Source organism: Neomonachus schauinslandi, chromosome 10 (genome assembly GCF_002201575.2).
Source record: "Neomonachus schauinslandi chromosome 10, ASM220157v2, whole genome shotgun sequence".
In the NCBI taxonomy this organism is placed as follows: domain Eukaryota; kingdom Metazoa; phylum Chordata; class Mammalia; order Carnivora; family Phocidae; genus Neomonachus; species Neomonachus schauinslandi.
In genome coordinates this window covers 53,018,716-53,036,959 of record NC_058412.1, presented here as the reverse complement: position 1 = coordinate 53,036,959, position 18,244 = coordinate 53,018,716, and the positions used below count along the sequence as shown (strand labels likewise).

The following is an 18,244-nucleotide window of genomic DNA, read 5'->3' as shown; positions in this document are numbered from 1 at the left end:
TTATTTTTATTTTCATTTATTTTTAGAAGTTTTTATTTACATTCCAGTTAGTTACCATATGGTGTCATGTTAGTTTCAGATGTACAATTTAGTGATTCAACACTTCCATACAAGACCCAGTGCTCATCACAAGTGCATTTCTTTTTAGCATAGCGTCCTGCAGGCTTTCTGACCGAGCCATCTAATTCAGATTCAAGGCCCGTGGAAGGAAGAGGGGGTTTCTTAGACCACCACTGGGGAAAGTGGGGTAGGGGCTTGGATAGGAGTTCAAATCCTTGAGAAGCTGGGGTGGGAAGGAGTGGGGTGGTGTGGATTTTGCAGGTGGGTGGTGTAATCAATCAAAATACACAACACTGGCAGGTTCCACAGCAAGGAGAGAATCCCCTGTGGAGGAGGTGGGATTATCATCAGCAGGGGCTGTGGGGACCTACCACGGGGGTGGGGGTTGGAAGTGGTCCAACAAAGGGAAGGAGTATTTAGCACAGACATTATTTAGAATTACTATGCATGGTGATGAACTTTTAAGTAGGTGGCTTTTAGTTTTGTTATACTTTTAGGGGGGGGGGGAGGGGGGATGGGTTAGCCCGGTGATGGGTATTAAGGAGGGCACGTACTGCATGGAGCACTGGGTGTTATACGAAAACAATGAATCGTGGATGTATTGTATGGTGACTAACATAATAAAATTAAAAAAAATAGAATTATAAAAATAAAATAAAATAAAATAAAATAAAATAAAATTCTCTATGGACAATGCACTCAGCTGCCTGATCAGAGCAGACCCTTCCCATTGCTTCCCCCTCTTCCCCCACTGCACACTCACCACTGAAAAACAAAGACATTCGATTCACGGAACTGCCACCATGATCAAGGCCTTAAAATTTCACCAAGCAACTCTTCAAGGACTGTGGGAGACAGGTGTGATGGAGGCCAATCCTCTGCCACCTCTTTATATGCCAAGAGTTTTTTTGGTTAAATAGTAAAATGGAAAGTCCCTTCTGTTTAAGCTCCAAGAGGCTCAAGATTCATCTTCGCTCATGTCCCTCTCCCAATATACAATTAGTTCTGTTAAAAACAGCATCAGCAACGTGTTTGGGTAGCAACAAAGTTCCTCTTTGTTCTTGGTAAGGAGAAACTTACAGAAACAGGGAATGGTCAGGCCACACAAGGAACCCAGCCCAGAGAAAGCTCCCTGGCTTTGTCTCATGAACAGAGACCTCCTGACGAAAGTGGGCACTCAAGCGTTGTGACTCTCCTGGAGTCTACTCAGACGCTCCAACTGTGGATAATCCAGAAAACTGAACTCGCTTTCTCTGCCATCTGTTTCTCTGATGCTGATCCGTGAGGCAGCTAATGTATTGTCCTTCTGGCCCCTCCAGGCATTGTTACGAATCCTTGCAGAAAACAACAGCCACGACGATAATGATGATGAGGATGATGGTAACAACCACCACCTAAAATGGGCAACGGGGAAAGAGAGGGAGGGATTTGAGGGCAAGGGCATCCCTCCAGCAAATCTAATCGCTGCCGGGAAGGTGTGACTGCTTTTTTTTTTGCAGAGCATCCCTTAAAAATTCCTTAGAGCCAGGCAGGGGGTAGGGGAACGTGGCACTTCAGCGGGAGCGGAAGCACATAGGAAAAGGACAGCTGGAGATTTGGGATGATATTTAGCACAGTGTATATCAGCTTTCCCTAAGGAAGGACTTAAGTTTTAGCTGAATACAGTCTTACACAAATGCAGATTCCCCGTGGCTACATCTTTGGATATTTCAAGAAGCAGAATTTAGGTTTTGGAAAACCAAACCAGCCAATAAGCACACAGAAAGATGCCCAACATAATTAGCCATCAGAGAAAGGCAACCCACAATGAGATGCCACTTAATACCCACTAGATTATTAATACCCACTAGAATGGCTAAAATCAGAAGGACAGATGATAACAAGAGTTGGGGAGGATGTGGAAGAAATGGAACCCTCCTACATTGCTGATGGGAGTGTAAAATGGTGCAACCACTTTGGAAAATGTTCTGGCAGTTTCTCAAAAAGTTTGAAAGTGAGTCACCCTATGACCCGGCAATTCCACTTCTAGGTACATATCCAAGAGAAATAAAAGCATACGTTCACATAAAAACTTGTACACGAATGTTTATAACAGCATTATTCATAATAGCCAAAAAGTGGAAACAGTCCAAGTGTCCATCAACTAGTGAATAGACATAGTGTGCTACATCTGTATGGTGGAATATTATTTGGCCATCAAAAGAAATAAAGTTCTGACACCTGCTACAACATGGATGAACCTTGAAAACATTATGCTAAGTGAAAGAAGACTAAGTGTCACATATTATAGGATTCCATTTATATGAAATGTCTAGAATAGGCAAATATATAGAAACAGAAAATAGATCAGTGTTTGCCCAGGGGCTGAGTTGCGGCGAATGGGAAGGGGCTGCTCATGGGTATGGGGTTTCTTGGCGGGGGGGAGAGTGATAAAAATGTTCTAAAATGGATTGTGGTCATGGTTGCACAAGCCTGTGAATATACTAAAAATCACTGAATTGTACACTACAGATGTGTGAACCGTATGTTATGTAAATCACATTTCACTAAGGTTATTAAAAAAACAAAACCAGTGAGATGAAGTACAAATTGTCTCAAAATGCAGAGGATTAGTAATCCAGGTGACAAAATGAAAGGCAAGGAGGCAACAAAGTGGAGGGCTAGCATGCAGATAACCAGAAGTTCCGAAGGAGATACTGGAGCCAGGAGCCTGAAAGTCACAAATGAAGATTGAAGACTCCCCCGCCCCCCATCTGCTGGTTCCTTGCAAAATCATTCAGACACACAGACACCTAGATGTATCTGACCCCTACAAATGGCCCATAAGCACATCCAAAAATAACTTGCGTTGCACTATTTAGTGAGGGATTTTTTGCTTCAAGAGTTGGCAGTGGTTTGGTTTGGTTTGCTTTTGAAATAAAAATGCCAGCACTTAGTGAGGCCAGGAGGGAACTCGCCCCTGAGGGATTCAAGTAGAACCTTCTGGAGGACAGTTTAGACATATCAAGTCTTAACATTTTCTCATGCGCTTTCCCAGCATTTCCACCTTGAAGAACCCACCTAGGGGTGGAGGGGTTTTGGGGAGGGAATGGATTTCCCCAGACATTTAGCTACAAGAATATTAGGAAAACTTGTATACATCTCACACGCTCAGTGATACCGAAATTTGTTGAATAAATTATGCTCTCACTACGTAATTACAGACTATGAGGCCATGAATGATGTTTTGGGAAAACGCTTAATAAGGTAACTATGCGTTTTGCTTTGTTTCGTTTTTGTCAAGGGAAGATAACAGCTTATAAAACAGCATACACACTAATTTTTAAAATTAAAATACATATACACACAAATAGAAAAAGAGTGATGGAGATCGAAATGCGAAAATTCTCCTGACACGTTAAATGGTTAACAGTGATTTTTTAGTTCTTTTTTAAAAAATATTTTATTTATTTATTTGTCAGAGAGAGAGAGTGAGCACAAGCAGGGGGAGCAGCAGGCAGAGGGAGAAGCAGACTCCCCGCTGAGCAGGGAGCCCAATATGGGGCTCGATCCCAAGACCCTGGGATCATGACCTGAGCTGAAGGCAGACGCTTAACTGACTGAGCCACCCAGGCGTCCCAATTTTTGTGTTCTTTATGCTCATTGAAATCTTCTCTGAAGATCATGCAGGGACTACTGTAATGGTAAAAACTACAATAAAAGGGATGTTTAAAAAAGCTCTCCAAAGACCATCACCTCAGAGCGGAGTCCAACCCCTCAGCCCGCGCATCAGGCGTGGGTCCAGCAGGCCTGGCCCCCTCCGCCTGGCTCCCCCTCTGGCCTTAGCCTGGTGCACCAACCCCGGGACTTCCCTGAGAATGAGTCTGTGTTTCAGCAGCCATCTGCTGTTTCATCTGCCCAGGAGTCCTCCGCCTGCTTGCCTGCCTTGCTTCGCGCCTGGCTGCTCTCCCCTGAGTCCCCTCTCCTGGGAAGCCGTCCCTGGCCACCCAAGCCGAGCCCACCGTTTCCTGCTGTCACCCTACCCTGTGTGTGCACTCTTTTTATACCTCGAACAGCACTGCCATTATGTTTATACTTCTCTCTTTCATTGAGTCATTTGGGGATTAGGCCAGGATCTTAATCATCCTTGTTTACTCAGAATCCAGCCCAGTCCTGGATAAATGTTTATGGAGTGGAAGAGTGAACGAATGAATGAATGTGTTTGCTGAGCTCTAGGCTCAGGGCAGCTGTGCTCCAGGGTCCTACAGGTCTCTGAATGCAACATGCCCCAAACTGAGCCCAGCGGCTTCTCCCTCTGGCAACTGACTCCCCGCTAGTTGCTAGTCCTTAGCAACCTCCTCAAAGACCCTCACTCTTTTGGTGCACTCTCTGACTTTGTGGTGGGAGTTCCATCCACCTCCAGGGACTGGAGCCAGGACCAGGCACATCTGTTTTCTTCCCACAGAAATTCCCCTGGGCAGTCAATCCCACCACCAGAATGGTTCTTGCCTCGTTTTCCCTTCTTTGCCTGCACACTGCTGCTGACCTCTTTCTCTCTCCCTGGCTCTCACCTGGCCGTGTGCCACAGCCCCTCATCCCAACCCCAGTAATAATGTATACGTGGTTTCTCTTTCCTCCAGGGTAAAGTCAAAACTCTTTAGGAGGCTTACCAGGGGTCCATCCCCAATCCAGCCATCTCTCCATCTCTCCTCCCTCCTACCACTTTCATCCTTTCCCGGAGCAACCTGATGAGTTCTTTCCTACCTCTGTGCTTCTTGCATGCCCTTTGTTTTGTCTGGAAGGCTTTCCCAACCCCCTTGCCTCCCTAAGTCATTCATCAAGCCTTAATGTAAATGACATTTTCCCCAGGAAGCCTTCCTTCACTCCCCAGATCCCTATTAGGCACCTCAGATGTAAACTCCCAAAGCTTCCTACACTTCACCCAACATAACCTTTCTCATGCTGTATTTAACTCTTCTTCTCAATGAACCGTTGAGAGCAGAAACATGAAAGCAGAAACAAAGTCTGCTTGTTCATGGACATTCCTCCAAAGTCTAGCAAAAATGAAGTCCTTACTCAAGAAATGGTTAATATTCAGTAAGCAAATAGATGAACGGGGTTTTGCTTTTGTTTTTGCTACTGCAGATGCTGATTTAAACTTTGGGGCCAGACAGGACATCCAGTTCTTCATTCCCTGAAGGTCAGGAAGAAGGGGAGAAGCCCCGCCACAGACAGCTGCTCTCTAACCCTGCCCAGCAGCTGGCTGACCCAGAGTGGGCTCCTCAGAGGGAAGCCTGCTGGGTTGGGCCTTTCCAGGGGTGCTTTTCATCTGATTGTCTTTCCAAGTCACACCCAACTTCCGCATCGGTCATGAGTTTTTCCAAGACTTACAGGAACCTACCCTAAAGAGCAAAGGAAGTTCTCTGTATGTTTCTAAGTGCTACCTTCAAGATATTTTCAGAGTTCCAGAGTTAAAGCTCCCAGGACTGGAACTCTGGATGGTGTCAATTCCCTGTGGAGATGCTGCTGGGCTGGGGCTCAGGATGGTTATCCACTGCCCCTCCCCTCCAAGCCAAGATAGAAAAAAGAGCGTTGGTGTTTGGTAGTAATGCAGAGTTGGGGCTCCAAAGTCTCTGGTAGGATGTGTCAGCTTCAAAGGAACCCAGCACCCCTGGGGAAGTTGGAAGGTAGCTAAGTGAACTGGGTTCGTGTGATGGATTGGAGTCTTGATCAGCAAATAACCACTCCCTTCTCCCCTCCCCCACCACCTCAGGACTGTGTGTACTTCTTGCCTCCCTGCCTTTGGACTTGGCCACGTGATGTGTGTTGGCCACTGCAATGTGAGCAGACATGATGCAAGCAGAGACATGAAGTATGCGTATGTGGTTCTTCCCCCTTACGCTCCTTTCATTCGCAGTGAGAATATGCCTCAGGTCACCATTGTTCCTTCAGCTTGGTCCCCTGAACAGAGGTTTTGGACATGATTACTTTCAGATGGTAGTGAGATATCTAAGCAGAGATGTGTATGATTGGGGGCTTGGGGGTGGTCTGGGCTAAAGGTCTCCGCTGGCACGATCAGCAGATGCATGGCATTTAAAGCCTTGAGGTAAACGAGCTCACCAAAGTGTGGGTATGGATGGAAAAGAAGTCCTCCAATTTGTAGCAGTCAGAGAGATGAGAAGGCACCAGCAAGGAAACAGAGATGGAGTGGCTGGAAAAGGCAGGCAGATGAGCAGGCCAGTGAGGGATCCTGGGAGCCAAGCGGAGAGAGAGCTCAGAGTTGGACAGAGTGATCGGTGTGTCCAAAGCTGCTGGTAGGGCACTGAGTTGACATGCAGAATTGAAAGTGATTTAGTGACAGGGATGCTGTCGATGTCCTTGAGAAGAATATATTCCATCAAATCCTGAGGGCAGAAACATCAACAGAACAGTTTCAGGAGAGAATAATAGCACAAGCATTTGCAAGTGTAGACAATTCTTAACAAAGTGCTGCTCCAAAATGAAGAAAAGAAATGGGACTGTAGCAGGAGGAGGAAGTGGAATTTAGAGATTTTTTTTAAAAACAAGCTTGAATGCTAACGGGAACAATCTAAGAGAGAGAAGGAATTGATTCAGATGGAGGAGTGGTAGGGGCACTTGGGTGGCTCAGTTTGTCTGACTCTTGGTTTTGGCTGAGGTCATGATCCCAGGGTCTTGAGATCAAGCCCTATGACAGGCTCTGCACTCAGAGTGGAGGCTGCTTGGGATTCTCTCTCTCTCCCCCTGCCTCTCTCCCTGCTCATGCTCTCTAATTAATTAATTAATTAATTAATTAATTAAAATCTTTAAAAAATGATTGAAAAAAAGATGGAGGAGTGATGTGGTTCATCCACTGTAACTAGAAGTTTGAGTGTGTGGGCTTACATGTAGGACTTAGTCAGATGCAGTGGTGGGAGCTTGCAGACATCCTCTTCCAGTTGTACCAACTTTTCTCAATAAAACAGGAAGTCAGGTCATCAACAGAGAATGAGCATATATGAGGCGAAGAAGAAAGTATGACAGAGTCATCCAGAAGGGTTGAAGAATGAATGGACCAAGGACGTGTAGCTCGCATGCTGGTGAGCAGTGCCTCTTGTGAGCCCTTTTACCTACTATCTAATAAAGCCTCACAACAGTCATATGAAGTAGGGCCTATTATTTGCCTCATTTACAGATGAGGAAATGGAAACACAGAGTGGCCAAGAAACTTGTCCAAAGTCACACAGCAAGAAAGTGATGGAACCAGGATTTGAACACAGGACATCTGGCTCTGGACTCAAATACTTAATCATTAGATTAGGCTGACCCAGAGCTGAACTAAATGAAATAAAGGTTGAATTAACATTTGTGGTACAGCCACCGTGTGCCAAGCTCTGCACTAGATGCCTTCATAAGTCCCTGCGGTCATGGTTATTATCGACCTCATTTTACTGCTTGAGGACATCAAGGCCCAGAGAGATTCAGTTGTTTGTGAAAAGCTGCAGAGCTAAGGAAGAGGAAGATCTGCATTTTGAACCCATGTCAGTCTGATTCCTAATCCTGTACCCTGTACACAATGCCAAAGAACCATTATATCATGTGAGTGGGTCTACCCAGCTAAAGCTAACTTAGTAGCTAAGAGCATCAGAGCCCTCCCCACATGAGGCTTTATCCCGAGCTGGTGGAGAACTTACTATTTGGTCCTACTAGCAGAGAGAATTTAAAAGAAGGAAACTTTGGGGAGGGGGGGTGATGCAGGTTGTCTTACTGACCATTTTTGGATGCTTGATCCATTCAGTTGGGAGGAAGGCTTAGAGGTATATGGTGGGACTCTTGGAATTTTGTATTTCTTTTTCTTTTGATCAAAGCTATAGCCTTATATCATGAGAGCACTTATTCTACTTATATGAGCATTTCCAGAAACGGTTTTCTCAAGAAAGAGGGCTCATAATGCATCATCTATACCGAACAACCACCCACTTCCTCAAATGCAAGGAAGCAGACAGTTAAAAAAAAAAAAAAAAAAAAAAAGCCAAGACGCAGTTGTTTATCACGACCTCGCCTCAGTGAGGCCTGAGATTCTTTCGAACAGGAGCTCTGCTTCTCATGACGCAGAGTGAAGTTATCAACTTGGATATTTCTGGTAAAACTGAAAGCAAGAAAAAGCAAGGTGCACACTTCAGGAAGTAGCAGCCCCCGTGGGACAGTTGGAGGCCTTGGGGGGATTTGGGTGCCATCCCCCAGTGACATACAGATGGATGGACCTTTCTTCTGAAAGAAAGGAGGACACATGCTGGCAAATCAACCTCAAACCCAAGATTGCTTGTGAAGAAATCATAAAGGGGAACACACACACAAAACCTAGAGGGAAAGAGCGAAAAAGCGAGAAGGGCGGGAATCGAGGCAGACCTGTCGCTTCAGCAGCTACTCACCCGAAGCGGGAGCAAAATGTCCCTGAAGTTGCCGAGAAACTGGGATTTCAACCTGAAAGTGGAGACTGGGAAAATAGGTATGGTCAATGTCTTTTTGTTGCCCTTGGGCTTCTTATACTTGAGCACCCACCATTTGCATGTTGGTCTGCAGGGAGCTTTGTCTACTTAAAAATAGATCTCTCAGCAAATCTGAGTTTGGGGAAAATTTGCATTCAAGTTGATATGTTGGCTCAAAGTTCCCAGACCCTGAGAGGGGATTCTTTTCTGTTTGGAGGTGGTGTTGGAATGGAGCTCGCTAGTGTGAGGCCACGATGGGGTACTTCGGATGGGCTAAAGCTACAGATCACACACAAATCTGAGAGTTTTTCTCTCTTTTTCATGAAAGGATAATTTCCCTCCTGTTTGGACACTTGTCCATAATTTGAGAGGTTTTTCATAGGAGCACAGAGAGTAGAGTCTTTTTGAAGTGCTTGATCTGTGAAGAAACTCAAGGGGTCTGTGAGGCAGAAGGAGCAAAAAGTAAACAATGAGGACCAGGCAGGAACGTAGAGACAGTTGAAGGTATAATAGAGACACTTTTAGTTAAAGGGACAGAATGGGAGGGAATTCTTAGTGAAGTTGTTCAAGAGAAATGCATTATAAGTTAATTAAGGGATGATAGAATGTTTTCTGAGATATTCTGGCCTTGAATCCAAAGCTCTTCTTATTAATGATAGTAGTGACACATTGATTTTAATCTGCTATATAACTGTCATCATAAGTTTCTTTATATGGGTTTCTTCTATTATTAATCGATCACAGTAATTTGGGGGAGAGCAGTTGGGCTGAAAGTGATTTCCCTGTGTTTTACACTCACACCTGCACAGTGAGCTAACTTCCTTGACATTAGATAAGTGGGGGGGGTGTTTCTCATGGCTTGGAAAAGTTTTGCTTGGAACAAGGTTTAGACGTGGTCTTCTACTGGGGGTTAATGTGTTCCTAAAATAATTCCTAAAATAAGCAAAGCCACACAATGAAGAGTTAATGATGTAGGTCTGAGAAGAGATTTGAAAAAAAAAAATCGAGAGTAATCAGAGAAGCCATTAATCTTGGTGTCCAGGGAGGATTTGTGGTCCCTAATCAAGCTAGGAATCACTGCATTCTGAGGTTAGTTCCGAGAATAGGTAGTGTGCATACCTCTTACATAAGCAAGAGTTTTTTCTCCCAATTACTGTTGATACCAGTGTACTTGGCAAATGCTCATTTTATTATATGTCATAAAAATTAGTTTTTAGAAGTAAAACTGCTATGGTTTTGTTCCTTTTTAAGTGTCCTGCTTCTATCTACACGGGCTCATTCTACCCTCTCACCATCTGTGTTTGAACAGGTCTTACTCTCCTCTTTAAAAATAGGAAACATGAGATTAATGATTAAATGATTAATTGATTAAATGGATAAATGATTTTTCCCCCCTAGGGATATAGGAAATGACCACATTACAGCTCAGGTCTGCATGTTCTCAGACCTGGGGTTAGGTTGGGTAAATTTCATGATTTTATCAATGTTTATTAAATCATGGTCCCGTGGATAACCTATGTGAGAGTCACCTCAAGTACTTGCTAAAAATGCAGGTTCCGGGGCATTTTCCTGAATTGGAAATCAGAATATCTGGACGGGGGCTCATGTGCCTGCAATTTAACAAGCACCCCTCCCTCCATCCCATCCGATGAAGAAGTCCTGCTGTAGGGGCTATGGTCTAAGTTAGTGGACTCGAAGAGCTACCATTCATTTGGCATAGAGCACAGTGTCTGGTCCTAGTGGGCACACAATAAACATTTGTTGACTAAATGAATGATTGACTATAAGTGGATGATATAGTTTAGTATTATTTAATGAAAAAATAATAATTACATCATGAAATATAAAGAAGCCCTTCTCACTATCCATGTCATTTACAAGTTTATCACCCCAAGAGATTGGATGCTGCCAGAGTATCTTTCATGAGTGTCACACTGATGAGAATTCAGATCACAAGGTGAGTTCTCCTAGGAGAGAGAGTCACTGACTCAGCCACAGGACCACTGGTCCACTCTCCAGCATCCTGTGTCCAGCTGGGACTGTAAGAACTGGCTTAACCATATAGCAAAGAATCCCACAGCTATTTAAGAAGACGTGTGGAACTGGGAGTCATGTCAGGGAAGTCAAGGACCAGCCTGTGTAGTGAGGAGTAGATCAGGGTTTCTCTATTAATATTTGGGGCTGGATAATTCTTAGTGATGGGGACTCTCCCGTGCATTAGAGGATGTTAGCAACATCCTTGGCCTCTACCCATTAGACGACGGTAGCACTCTCCTACTACCACCAGTTATGACAGCCCAAAATGTCTCCAGACATTGTCAGATGTCCAGGGAGAGACATCTGCCCTAGCTGAGAACCACTGGAGTAGATGATCATCCCAAAGAGTGGAACCCAAGTATTACCTCATGATTCACTGCCTGGGTCAATTTTCAAGAGACTCTTGGTAAGCTATAACTTCAGGGGGATGAGCAGTAGCCTAGGGTGGAACTTAGGGAACTAGCAAGGCTCTGACACATTATGTGACCCAGGAGGGGATCCTAGCTATTTCTTTTTGCCAGCTGTGTTTCCAATTTCCCCTAAATCTTGTGAGTGAGGAGACTGGGCTGGAGTGAAAGTGAAAGTCTGTGAGAGTGGGGGAGGGGATCCCCCATTGTACTTCCAACTCAGAGAGCTGAGGGTGGGGGAGGGGGGAGCATGGCGACTGGCTGGCAGGGCTGACCCGGAGACCGCCAGCATGGGCCCAACAGTCCTGGGGGAATGTGACCAGGCCAGCCTGCATCTGCCTGGTGATCCTAGTGGACCACCCTGGAGCAAAGGGGAATGGAGAGCAAACAGATTTGACTTTAGGTGGAGCCCAAAGCGTGCATTTCTTTGATCCTTTATCATCTTCCATTTAGTTCAACAATGAAAACCATGACAGCCTTCCACTGCTTTCATGCTGTTAGTCAAATCTCCTTTTCCACATATTCGTCCTCACTGAATCATAAGCTTCAGAGGGCAGGTTCCAGGGCACAGCATCTTCTCTTGCACACAGTCCGGGGGAATCTGGCACATCTGGCACCCAGCGTGCAGAGGGCATTGACTGTCCAGAGAATGCCCCCTTCTACCCCGTGGGTTGGGAGCATTTAGTGGGAAGATTACCTGTAAATTTCAGGACCACCCGTATTGCCTTCAGTCTCGGGTCCATCTGATTTGGTTCTCAGTTCCCCCAAGTCCAAATGGGAAGCAGACCTTAGAGAGCATATGGACTCTGAGACTCATAATGAGAGGAACTGTGGACATGGTGTTTTAACGTTTCTTTTCCTCTCTGAAATTTAATGTTGAAATCAGAAACAATTGAGAAAGAAAATTTCATTATTCTAGTCTCCCAAGGAGTAAAGGGTATAATGACAATGGTGGGGCTTCTTTTTCCTACTTGATTTTTGTTTTCTGTTTGATAAATCGTTATTTGTCTGATATACTTTGTCTAGTTTGGCTCTTTAGAAAATCACAGTAGAGGGAATGAAAACGTTTGTTCCTTAAGACTCTCATTAACTAGACCCAATTAATAAAACCTAAGGTTTTATGCAACGAAGGTTATTATTCTTGTTAAAAGAAGTCAGATTTGAAAATATAGTTTTAGATAAATAGATGCATCAATAGATGCACAGATACACAGAGATAGAATTCATATATAAAGCAGTCCTATGAGTCAATAAAAATGATAAAAGGAAATAAACATGAATAGGAATTTTACAGAAGGGGAATGATACCACCAGTAAACATATGGAAATATGCTTAATTGCAATAATCAGGAAATGTAAATTAAAAGCATGACAAACTCGTTGTCACCCACCAAACTGGCTAAAATGAAAGTTTGACAATACCATGTGTTCTTGAGGACATGGACCAAAAGGAACTGTCTCGTACACCGAAGACACAACCATTTTTGAAAAACAACTTAGTGAAATTGATGATGCACCAACCCTCCGAAGCAGCCATTTCACTGCGGAGCCGGTCCCTCTGGAGAAGCTCCTGTGCATGGGAATCAGAAGAGACACGGAGTTTCCAGAGTAGCATTGCTCATAATAACAGGGGACAGGGAGCAAGCCAAATGCCCATCAGCAACAGGTGGAAAAAGAAACTGTAGTATTCTCATTAAATAGAATGCAGCATAAGACCAAAAAGAAATTATAGTTACGTAGTGAAATGAGATTGAATAGCAAAAACTTAAACTTCGGCGGAAAAGGAAAGGCACAGAAGAGCAGAATGGGAGTCATTATATTAAGGTTAAAAACTCTTATCTGTTCACAGCTGCACTGTAAGGAACAGCAAGGAGCTGACTAATATAAAACTCAGGGTGATGGTTACTTCTAGAGGGAAAACAAGAGAAATGCATTTGGGAAGCTTCAAAGGTGCCTAACTATAGTGTTAGGTACATGAGAGTTTATTTTGTTATTTAAGTAAAATGAACAAAGAAATGAACATGTGCATAAACCCTCAAAAATCTGGAAGGATGTACACAATTTGTTAACAGTAGTTAACTATGGGTGAAGGATTTATGGGTGAGTTATACCCACACATATATGCATAATTATTATTAATTATTATTATTATTATTAGTGTACTCCTTAATCCCCCCCACCTATTTCACCCATTCCCCCCACCCTCCTCCCCTCTGGTAACCATCAGTTAGTTCGCTATCGTTAAGTCTGTTTCTTGATTTGTATCTATTTCTCTCTTATTTTTTCCCTTTGCTTGTTTGTTTTGTTTCTTAACTTAAACGTATGAGTGACATCATATATTTTCTTCTCTGACTGACTTATTTCACTTAGTGTTAGACATTTTACCTCCATCCATGTTGTTGCAAATGCTGAGGTTTCATTCTGTTCTATGGCTGAATAATATTCCATTGTATATATATATATATATATATATATATATATATATATATGTATATATACACCCAGAAGTGTGATTACTGGATCATAGGGTAGTTCTATTTTTAACTTTTTGAGGCATCTCCATACTGTTTTCCAGAGTGGCTCTACCAGTTTGCATTCCCACCAACAGTGCAAGAGGGTTCGCCTTTTTCCACATTCTTGCTAACACCTGTTGTTTCTTCTGTTGTTGATGTTAGCCATTCTGACAGGTGTGAGGTGATATCTCATTGTAGTTTTGATTTGCATTTTCCTGATGATGAGGGATGTTGAGCATCTTTTTATGTGTCTGTTGGCCATCTGTATGTCTTCTTCAGAAAATTGTCTGTTCGTGTATTTTGCCCATTTTTAAATTGGATTATTTGTTTTTTGGGTGTTGAGTTTTATAAGTTCTTTATATATTTTGGATCCTAACCCTTTTTTAGATATGTCATTTGTAAATGTCTTCTCCCATTCTGTAGGTTGCCTTTTAGTTTTTGCTGATTGTTTCCTTCGCTGTGCAGATTTTTATTTTGACGAAGTTCCAATAGTTTATTTTTGCTTTTGTTTCCCTTGCCTCAGGAGACCTATCTAGAAAGAAGTTGCTATGGCTGATGTCAAAGAGGTTACTGCCTGTGTTCTCTTCTAGGATTTTTATGGTTTCAGGTCTCACATTTAGGTGTTTAATCCATTTTAAATTTATTTTTGTGTATGGTGTAAGAAGGTGGTCCAATTTTATTCTTTTGCATATGACTGTCCTGTTTCTAAAGCCATCTGTTGAAGAGACTATTTCTCATTGGATATTCTTTCCTGCTTGTCAAAGATTAATTGGCCATATAATTGTGGGTTTATTTCTGGAATTTCTATTCTGTTCCACTGATCTGTGTGTCTATTTTTGTGCCAGTACCATACTGTTTTGATTATTACAGCTTTGTAATATAACTTGAAGTCTGGAATTATGATGCCTCTGACTTTTTTTCTTTTTCAAGACTGCTTTGGCTATTCAGGGACTTTTGTGGTTCCGAACAAATTTTAGGATTCTTTGTTCTTGTTCTGTGAAAAATGCTGTTGGTATTTTGATAGGGATTGTATTATTATTTTATGAATGTTTTCCAGGCTTCCTTTGATGAACAAGTATTATGTTATTAAAAATACTTAAAACTAGGGGCGCCTGGGTGGGCCAGTCAATTCAATGTCTGCCTTAGGCTCAGGTCATGATCCCAGGGTCCTGGGATTGAGCCCTGAGTCGGGCTCCGTGCTTAGCAGGGGAGTCTGCTTCTCCCTCTCCTTCTGCCCCTACTTGTGCTCTCTTGCTCACTCACTCTCCCTGTCGAATAAATAAATAAAATCTTAAAAAAAAAATACCTAAAGCTAAAACAATTCCAAAGTGCTTGGTTAAGCATGTTGGCATAAGATATTACAGGCAACACATGCCCTTTGGTGATCTGCAGCCAGCTGCAAAACCTTCATCTGACTGCAGAGGTTGGAACAAGCCAGGACCCACAGCTGATTATCTGTAGACTTTCTGCACCTCTAGACCCAGGATGGAAGGTTTTCTTGGAAGAGCTACATGGCCCCAAAGTCACCAGGCCTCCCCATTTGAGCATATTTCTCATTTTATATGAACACAAAAATGCTGGTTCCCCAGGTTGGGAATTCCAAGACCATGAAGCCCATGGTGAGCTGGTCCATTTGGCATTCAACTTTGCTTTCTTCCTTTTATTTTTAAATGATTTTATTTATTTGTTAATATCATTAAATGATATTATTATTTATTTGAGAGAAAGACAGAGAGAGCTCAAGCAGAGGGAGAGGCAGAGGGAGAGCGAGAAGCAGGCTCCCCGCTGAGGGCGGAGCTTGACACGGGGCTTGATCCCAGCACCCTGGGATCATGACCTGAGCCGAAGGCAGATGCTTAACTGACTGAGACACCCAGGTGCCCTGGTTTATTCCTTGTTTGAGTAAAAATGCCTACCCTGTGTTGTCATCGACTTATCTTTAGGCATCAATTAAATTCTTTCCACAAGTTGCATATCTCTTGCTGCCCAGGCTGAGAGCCTCCTGGCCATTTGGGGAAGAGAGACTGATGCTATTCTAAACAGCAGCGGAGTGAGGGGCAACTCGAGTGGTAACAGGGAGTCAAAATCTTGTTTTCTGTTCACTCATTGACAAAATCCTCCCTGCAGAGGCCAGGCAAGGTCGATTTAGATTCTGGACTTTGTGTTAGACTGGGAACCAAAGTATACTTGGATGGACAGAGGTGAGCTCAGTGGCCTGGTGAGTGTATCTCGGAAAACGGGTCCCGAGTGAGATACCCCATGGTCCTCACATGGTATACACAGCCAAGTGTCTTCTAGTTACGGTACTACCGCTGTCTTTGGCTCACCATTTATAAAGTATCTGCACAGACTGTCTAGTGGGGAACCATGTAGAGACTTGGCCTGTCCACTTCAGAGCTGGAGTGTGGTCCTTTGGGTAAGGAATGCACGCTTTGGGGTTTTGGAAAGATCCTGGGAATGATTGAGAAGAATAAGCTGCTGCTGATGACCCTTCACACACAAGATGCTTGAAGGGAAAAAAGTATAGCCTCTCATGAAGCAGCCCGCGGTTGGCTAACTGGATGCAAGAGAAGGGAGTGTGTGAAGAGCTGACGTGCAGCCCCGGCTGTGGCCACAGCGATTAAGGCCCACTGGCAAGGCTGAGGAACCGGGGGCAACACCAGGGGACATCCATGGGGAGGCACAGGCCAATCGAGGGATTCCTTCCAGGGGATGGTATGTAAATTTTGTAGAGTTCCCAGACAGGAACTGAGATATGGAAGTTACAAAAAGAGACAATAATTTACATTTCTTGTTTTATGCTTTACTTGTCACCATGTTTCTCCTTGAAATTTTTCCTTTGATCGTTTTCTAAAAAACCAAATATCACTTTACAAAAAAATAATTTTACCCATAGGTCTGGTAGCCAAATATAAAGATAGTCTTGCTCTCTGCTCCTGCAGGGCTTACAGGCTAGTGGGGCACAGACAAGGAGACAATTATAAGACAAGTCCTGTGTTGAGAATAGCCAGGGGAGGGTGGAGGGTGCCTATGAAGAGGAATTCTGGTCCAGCCACCTCCCCCATCTCTGCCATTCTTTTCTTTAGGATATAGACATGTGCTTTCTTTAGTGAGTCCCAGCCTTGGCATCTTTCTCAGGCTGGCTTTCCTGTACTTAGTTTCTGTTTCTTTGGAGAAGAAAAAAGCTTTGTAATTTTGTATAGCTCCTCCTGGTGAAGGGATTAAACTCAAAGTCCTTAGGATCTGGCCCTGCTCACCTGCCCACTTGACCCTGCCATCCCTGCTTCCCGAGGCAAACACACAGTCATACTCCAGACCTCAGCCACATCTGACCTTTCTCAGCTCCCTGCTCTTTCTCATCTGCCTGGAGCCCTCCGTAGTCAGGGCTCCCTTTCTCCCAATTCCTACCCATGCTTTGGTTACAGCGTTGACATCTTGCCCTCTCGGAGACTCTAAGTCTTCCAGTTACTGGAAATAGAGTAAAAGAATCCTTTCTCAAGCTGCTTAAACAGAGAGGCTTATAGATTAGAGACTGTGGACTTCCTCTGAGGTGAGCTCCATGAACGTTCCTGAACTTGCCTATATGCGTCAACTCCACCAACTTATGGTTTTTGAACCACAGAAATTTGTCTTACTCTGAAATATGCAAAACCAGTGCTCTAGGCCCTCCCTGGAGAGAACAAACTCGAATTGCCTGTAAAAATTGTCTAAGGGACGAATTGCTCATTGGCTTTTCTTGATAGGAGTGTAGGCGGGTAAGAGGGTGTGTGGTAGAGAAAAGAATTCATGTGTTTAAGACCCTTCTGCTAATTTTTAGTGAATCCCAGGACAAATTGCTTAGTTATCAAATAGGATAATAATACATGTGTTGAGAGGAAAAAAATATTTCGCACACATAGCCCATGTTTAGGTGATCAGCAAACACCTCTTTCCTTTCTCTGTAGATAATCTCATTTCCAACTCAGATCAAACTAGACACTGTACTTGGACTACACGACCTTTGCATCCTCACAGAATGGGCTCACTGAGTTATGCTTCCACATTGTACGCTTGGTTTTTATCTTTACTGCAAGTAATGACTTCATGAAATTTGCCCCTGATTTGTGTCATAAAATGAGAACAAGGAATGGACAATGCCATTGCCACCTATGTGAAACTCTGTGTGAGAAAACTCACTGAGAATTCAGCGCTTGGAAATACTTTGTCTCCTTGGAGGGACTGGTGCACTTTCTCCTTTCTGCACAGTTGTGCAAGTTATTGTGTTTCTCTTTTTGTCTTGGCTGCCAGGAAGCTCAGAGCTAAGTTGAAGCTCGATCACAACTTTTACCTATTCACTTCACACATGTATATTTCCTTTGTCTGTGATATAACTTTATGTGTTCATTGCAAATGAGTTTTCTCTTTGAATATGAAAAGCCAATTAAGTCTTTGAGGAAGGGGGGGTAATTATAGGCAATATATTAGCACACAATTCCTCAGATTTGCTGTGGCTAGGTTTCCTACTTATTAGTAGCAACTGGGCATGACAATTTTTTTAAACAATGGTGTCCAAAGAATGCCAAAGCTGAGAATGAGGGTTTTTTTAGTTTATAAATGCAAATGCAATTCTATGACCGCTTATATTCTTTCCCTGGAGTTTTATGAAATGATGGTATCCTCAGTACATTGGGGCTGGTCACTTCCGTCATTCATTCATAAAACGTTTATTTGCTGACTTCGACATGATAGGTCCTTTTCAGGGAGCCTTCTCAATGTTGTGCTC

At 43.4% G+C, this 18,244-nt stretch overlaps 1 protein-coding gene across 2 annotated transcripts in view; it reads left to right on the top strand.

Moving 5' to 3' along the window:
* The first annotated feature begins 8,434 nt into the window (after positions 1-8,434).
* The window catches only part of ARHGAP25 (Rho GTPase activating protein 25), an 86,477-nt gene continuing 76,667 nt past the window's right edge, over positions 8,435-18,244 (top strand). For both annotated transcript variants that reach the window (XM_044918574.1, XM_021699086.2), the window contains exon 1: positions 8,435-8,545. In XM_044918574.1, the coding sequence (XP_044774509.1) occupies positions 8,485-8,545 (61 nt within the window). In that variant the 5' untranslated portion in view covers positions 8,435-8,484. The remainder of the gene's footprint in view (positions 8,546-18,244) is intronic.